The sequence below is a fragment of the Cyprinodon tularosa genome, unplaced genomic scaffold (genome assembly GCF_016077235.1).
Source record: "Cyprinodon tularosa strain WSP-4 unplaced genomic scaffold, ASM1607723v1 ctg62, whole genome shotgun sequence".
Lineage (NCBI taxonomy): Eukaryota > Metazoa > Chordata > Actinopteri > Cyprinodontiformes > Cyprinodontidae > Cyprinodon > Cyprinodon tularosa.
The window spans coordinates 1,380,356-1,387,086 of NW_024039363.1; the positions used below are offsets into that span (position 1 = coordinate 1,380,356).

The 6,731-nt window shown below is 38.7% G+C and overlaps 2 protein-coding genes across 2 annotated transcripts; both read right to left on the reverse strand.

The window, feature by feature from the left end:
- Positions 1–605: 605 nt before the first annotated feature.
- On the reverse strand, positions 606–3,068 carry rps2 (ribosomal protein S2). Its single transcript, XM_038307768.1, has 7 exons — positions 2,961–3,068; positions 2,551–2,688; positions 2,385–2,474; positions 1,534–1,641; positions 1,125–1,458; positions 816–907; positions 606–730 (listed from the first exon to the last, which is right to left on the reverse strand). Exons 2-7 carry the CDS (start codon positions 2,683–2,685, stop codon positions 650–652), a joined length of 840 nt encoding a protein of 279 aa, XP_038163696.1. The 5' UTR covers positions 2,686–2,688; positions 2,961–3,068; the 3' UTR covers positions 606–649.
- Positions 3,069–3,472: 404 nt separating this feature from the next.
- rnf151 (ring finger protein 151) lies at positions 3,473–6,257 on the reverse strand. The gene is made up of 4 exons (XM_038307769.1): positions 6,004–6,257; positions 4,509–4,678; positions 4,320–4,416; positions 3,473–4,078 (listed from the first exon to the last, which is right to left on the reverse strand). Exons 1-4 carry the CDS (start codon positions 6,004–6,006, stop codon positions 3,608–3,610), a joined length of 741 nt encoding a protein of 246 aa, XP_038163697.1. The 5' UTR covers positions 6,007–6,257; the 3' UTR covers positions 3,473–3,607.
- Positions 6,258–6,731: the final 474 nt, after the last annotated feature.

Below are 6,731 nucleotides of genomic sequence, written 5' to 3' on the forward strand. Positions count from 1 at the left end.
TGTCATCTCCCTTACCAGCTATTCACTGTTCATCTAATACCAAGTAGAGGCCTCAAGAAGTCAAAACAATTGATATTTTTGGCTCAGACCATGAGCCAAACACTTGTTTTAACATGTGCCTTCTGAGATGTTTGGCAGTTTTGGTTCCAAGGACAATTTAGGAGTGATCAGTAAAATGAGCTTAACTTTACACCATTCTTGCAAAAATATATACAATTTTGAAGATTCTAAAGTGAGAATTCTAGCTTTACATTTTAAATTTTCATCCATTCAGCATCAAGTCCCAGAAGAGTAGATGTTTAATGTATACAAGAATTGCTCAGAAAGTAAATTTTTCCCACTACACCCTTTTGATCTGAAGTTTGCTTGACAATATTCATTAGATCGGTCACGTTTTTATAACAGCTTTTATGGATCATAACTCCACTTCTGTACACATTTCCTCTAGACAGATTTGATCTTTTACTGTAGACTGTAGTCAATGCTTCAGCTGTTACCTCTAGTTTAAAAATGTCATTTAAATTGTCTACTTCCTAAATATATATATATATATATATATATATATATATATTTTATAATCAAAGACAAACACTCCTCACAACACATGGTAGCTCAGAGCGTTTATTTAACGATCTTCTATACAAAACATTTAGGAGGTGGGAGGTGGCACAGGCTGGCCTCTCTGCACAGACACCCTGGTGTGAGTCTTAGCGAGATGGTCGGTGAACTCCTGAAACAGAAATTATTTCATCAACATAAGCATTTTGTTAATTTTTTTTTCTATTAACCACTGTTCAGAATTTTGGTTCACCCACCTGGTATGGAGACTTTGTGAAGACTGTCTCCTTCCACAGATCAGGGGTCAGGTAGCTGTAGGTCTTTGAGATGGCATCAAAGGTGGCCTTAGCTATGGACGATAAAAACGGTAGATTATTCACAGCAACACAATGTTTAGTTGTGAAAAATAATGTTGAATAAAACAATCTGGGAACAGAGAAGACGATTGAAGCATCTTCCTGCCGTGCAATATTCATTATTTTCTCTCCTGATAACGTCAACTAGACCACTGCAAAGGTTTAGTTGGGCAGAGCAAGGAGAAACTAAAACACCTGGACGAGGCTTACCGAAGTTGCCCAGTGTGGCGGTGCAGCCCCTGGCAGATGTGTAGCAGTCATCGATACCAGCCATCATGAGCAGCTTTTTGGGCACAGGAGCGGACACAATTCCAGTACCACGGGGAGCCGGGATGAGACGCACCAGCACAGAGCCGCAGCGGCCCGTCACCTTGCAGGGCACGGTGTGGGGTTTACCGATCTTGTTACCCCAGTACCCTCTCCTGACTGGAACGATTGACAGCTTGGCCAGGATGATGGCTCCACGGATGGCTGTGGCTACCTCCTTGGAGCACTTCACTCCCAGACCAACATGCCCATTGTAGTCACCAATGGCAACAAAGGCCTACAGAAAAAAACGCAACAAGATTAGAGGGTAACAATTTGACAAAGTTACTCAAACATAAGATCAGACATTTACCTTGAACCTTGTGCGCTGACCAGCCCTGGTCTGCTTCTGGACAGGCATGATCTTCAGGACCTCATCCTTCAGCCCAGAACCCAGGAAGAAATCAATGATCTCCGACTCCTACAAAGGAAAAACAACCAGACATCTTGTTTCATTATCAGGGGGTTGTACACGTTTATATTTTCAAAAATCAGGCCTTTTTACAGTCTCAAGAATTTTAATTACAGGTTGAAATATGGCAAAAGCACAGAATACCAGGGGGGTGAGTAGGACTGCTACTTGATTGGATTTTCCTGTTCAGACTCTAAGTCTTTTCATTTAAGATCTTTTTTATGCATCTCCACTGTCCTTACAGCCACTATTGACTACCATTACTGTATTACTTTGCTGTTGAAAGATAATATAATAGTTGAGTTGTTTCATACAAGTTGCATAGTGCAAGTGGTGAATTAAAATGTTTAATATCAGAAATTCAATTTGGGAATCAGATCAGATTGGAAAAAAGGATGTCAGATTACAAATATAAGGTAATTAAATTGTTAATTTAGAGGACGATGGACAAACTTCTTGAAAGAGGTAATGAACAAAGGGTAAAACTGATGACAGGCTGAAACTGGAGGGCATATTTACAAATTGTAAGAATTCATTCTTTATATATATAAAAACAAAAGTTTGAAGCCACTCAAAGCCTTTATAAATGTGAACACTTAAACAATGCTGCCATGTAGATGGTGTGAGAATCATCTTCATTTAACCTTTTCCAAACAAAAGCCTATTCAATTTTATAACACAACCAAAACCTAGGTACTATAGAAGCAACTTCTAACCATTTATTATTAAATAAGTGTTTTTAAAGCTCTAACCTTGATAGGAAGAGAGTACAAATAGATTTCCTCCAGGGTCTTGATCTTCATGTCCTTAACAAGGCGGCCCAGCTTAGTGACTGGCACCCACTAAGAGCAGGAAAAAACAAATAGTTAATACACATTATATCCACCCGGATTACCTTTAGACAAAAATCAAACCCACCTCCTTGTCTTCGGACTTTCCACCCCGGGCACCGCGGCCCCTTCCACGGCCCCTGCCGCGTCCACGGCCCCGACCCCGGCCGCCTGCGCCGAAACCTCCGCGAAAACCTCCTCTACCACCGGCGTCGTCCGCCATTTGCTGTAAGAGATAATCAGAAACATCAAGTTATTTGCTGGGTTAGAAAACGGGAATGGGTTTAATCATCAGCAGCCGCGAGCTGCCCGCCATGTTTAGAGGATTCGTGTTTCCTTTCAAAATAGATATTACTCCCAATTACATTAAAATATTAGCAGATAAATGAGAGATTTTACGTATTTGTTCAATTAGATATTGATCTATTGTGTTTCATTTAACGATGTACGAGATAATTCTGGATTGCAATAGAAGCGCAGAAACAAACACACACTTACGTGATCAGTATAACAGGAAGAAGGCCGACAGGAAGTTCCGCTAGAAATTATATGAAACGTATTATCGCGATATTTTCCGTTGATGCGAGAATGTGCTCTCTGCTGCCTCTATTGGTAGCTTCTCCAAATAAGATATCACATCTGTTAAAATAGTCAATGTAGGTCTTAACTTCTTCTTTTATAGAGGTGTGCAGTTATAATAATAATAATTATTATTATTTAATACTAACAACTTTATTATTTTTTTTTATAATAACTGACACAGGGGGAAAGTCGTTGCTTTGTTAGAACTTGTCCTGTCCTTAGCTGGGACACTCAGCTTAGAATGCACCTGTAAATAATTAAGAAAAATAGCACTTTTAAAAGAAATTAGCGTCCTTAAAAATTTAATTGAAATACAGTTACCCCTGTATTGCTTGGCCACTCAAATAATTTAGGTATTTCAAAGTTTAAAAAAATAATAAAAATCGTGGGTTTTTTTTTTATGGTCCTAATGCAAGAGATACAGACAATTTATGTTGGATAATTTATTCAGAAAATAAATAAAAAATACAGTAGAAAATGGTTAAAGCATCACTCATCATAAGCAAGTCACCTGCAGGAAACAAACACAAAAAGGGCTAAAAACACAGGAGCAATATGCAGATTTAAGAGTTGCTGTTTGCGCTTGAAGTCCCACTAGAGCTGCTGCTGCTCTCTCCAAGGTCCACCCCTTCCTCCACCTCATGCAGATCATCCATTACCTCCAGGCTTTCACAGATTAACCCTATCTGTCTCTTCATGTGGGCCATGGTGCTTTGCATCCTCCTCATCTTCCTCTGTAAGGCCATAGCAATGGCCCTGTGGTTCCTCTGCTTGGTCTCATACTCCTGTCTCAGCTCTTTGTAGCAGTTGTGCTGAGCCTGGGTGCTCTGGGTGAGTACCGTCCCACAACCCATGTGGCAGGGCTGGCGCCAGTGCTCACAGTTGGGTGCGTGAGCGTCCAGGTCCCTGCGGAGAAGCTGCACCTTGCAGCCCTGGTACGGGCAGGGGATGAGCTCGTACAGACAGCTTAAACTGTGGGAGTACTGCTCTGAGAGTGGAAAGGTGTCTGCACAGCCACGGATCTCATTTTTACACTGTGACAGAGATATATAGATAAACATTAATTTTTATTAATTCAAACAAAATTTAAAAGGCAATTCATTCCAAGCAAATGTGGAATTTAATATCACATTTTGAATGAAATGTTAATTAATATGTAATCTGAAATGTAAATCAACCCGTCATAAATACTGCTTATCCAATTAGACATTGTAGTGGAATGTACTCTATACAAAAGGACATGACAGTTCACAAATAACTATTTAAATTTCTTACCTTTATTTTCAGGCGCCCAATCGATTTGGTCAGCTTGAACATGACAAAGATCAAGCTTGGGTTTACAGGCTTCCTGCAGCATGGGCAGGTCTCCTGTCTAAACGAGTTAAAGACCTTACAGTCATTATTTCCCAATTTAAAGAGACAGCGTTTATTCAAAACACTGATCAGATGTTCACTATTCCTCACCTTCTTAGCCACTGCAAGATACATTTTTTGCAGAATATGTGGTGGCAAGCACTTCTCACGGGACATCTGAGAACCCCTTGACAAATGGTGCAGATCAAATCGTAGTCTGGAGGGTTTACAAACAGCTCCACATCGTAGCCCCCGCTCTGTGTTGAAACGTCTGCTTCAGCCTGGACACATGCAATTGGTTAACAAAAGTTTTGCTTGTGAGACGGAAGAACTAAAAGCTGAACTGAGATGGGGATCGGTGGCCTAGTGGTTAGGGCATAGAGCTTGGAATCCAGAAGTTCTGAGTTCAAGCCCCACTCCTGCAGACTGCCACTCTTGGTCCCTGAGCAAAGACCCTTAATCCCCACACTGCTTCCTGGGCACCACACAATGGCAGCCCCATGCTCCTGGGGAAGATATATGTATATAAATATATATAAAATATTGTGTTTTCCTTGTTCTATAACAAAAACTCCCCCACAGCTCCCTGCCTGAAGAGGGATAACAAAACAGAATTGTTCTGGAAAATCATATGAAGAATCACATGATTACAAAAATAAATAGTGTCACAAACCTAGATTTTCTTTTGTCATTTTTTATACAAGAGTGTAAACGAAAAGAAATTTAGTTTAAAAAAGCTCTAGACAATTTCATTTTTTAAAGTGCAGCCTTGTAAACAGTAATAATTAAATGGGCGGTTCTAGACTGGGGCCAATTGGGGCCAGTACCCCTGTAGACCATGTCCTGGCCCCTGTACTGAAGACAAGCACCGGAACAGACATAGTCACTGATAGGTTTACAAATTCTTTTTTACAACAAGGTGATAGCTTAAGTGGTATTGAGATTGGATCCTAGTTTTCATCTGCTATTTTTTTTTTAAAAACAAATGGAGAAAAAAAAACTAATTTTTACAGCTGAATTTATCAGTTTTTCTTGAGCTCTAATTCAGATTTTATAGAAAACAGTAATTTAACTAACACTAAGTCAAGAATATGTAAAATTCCTAAATTATGAATGTATATTCGGTACATATCCAGCTGTAAATTTAGTTCATAACACTAGTGACCTATATATTATATTCATTATTTATAATGGTATTCATCCCTATACTAGAAATAGAATTTTAATTAAACCTATTTGAATAGAAATTTCACTTCATGCAGCTCTCTTAATATATTTGAATCCCTTGCCCTGTTTTCTGTTTCCCCATGAAAACACACTGGCCCCCTCCTGGCCCCCTGGTAAATTTGTTCTAGAACTGCTACTGAATAAAGACATAAAAATAAACAGATGTTCTTACCCTTTAACTAAAGTAACAATACAAAAATCCCTTCTATTTCCATATCATGGCTAAATTACTTTTTAATTCAGTCATATATACATATATATAGCATCAAACAGCTCACCTTAAACAGCAAAGATATTTCAAATAACGTGTTTATTTTTTTATTTGTTGTCCATATTAAAAATCCCACATAGAACAAATAGTAAACAGCTGTTTACTCACCATGACAACTCTTCCTCCCTTATGGTGTTTCCATCCTCTGTTCTGCTTTACTCCATATTATCAATATCTCACATGTCAGTCACAGACACACACCCTTGTTATCAATACAACACACACATGAACATTCCTGACAAAACATGAAGGAGTGAGTGAGAGCGGACAAATGGAGACCGTGGTTTTTACAGTGGGCTGCGTCCTTTCCCTGCTGTTCTAGCATCAAACTCGCTCCCCGTGTCTAGCGGGGAGTTTTTAAAACCCCTGTATGCCTTTTGTTTCGACTTATCCCAGTGAAAACATATTTTAAATCATTCTAGTTTCATCTTGGAAAGCCACTATACTTAATGGAAAATACATTTCAAGCTTAGAACTGGGATAATGTTTGGCTAAATATGTTTTTAGCGTTGCTAGCTAACAGATAGGCACGATGAAGAAACCGCCATATTGGAGAGGGTAACCGCTGATCACATAAATACTAGTCAACAATTCCATCTGGATAGAAGTATCAAATTTTTTTCAGATACCTTTTTTCAAGCGTTATTTTTTCATTGTAAATGTATGTATATATTGAACTCATGTAGGCTACTGTATTCTGACTTGAATATCATAAATTAGTTGTTTTCAATACATCTATAAAACTGTTATTTTATGTGCTCTACCATAAATATTCTTTATCTTAGAAATATAATTCTATAAACAGATTTTCTAGTGATCTGTTAGTGGGGGAAAAA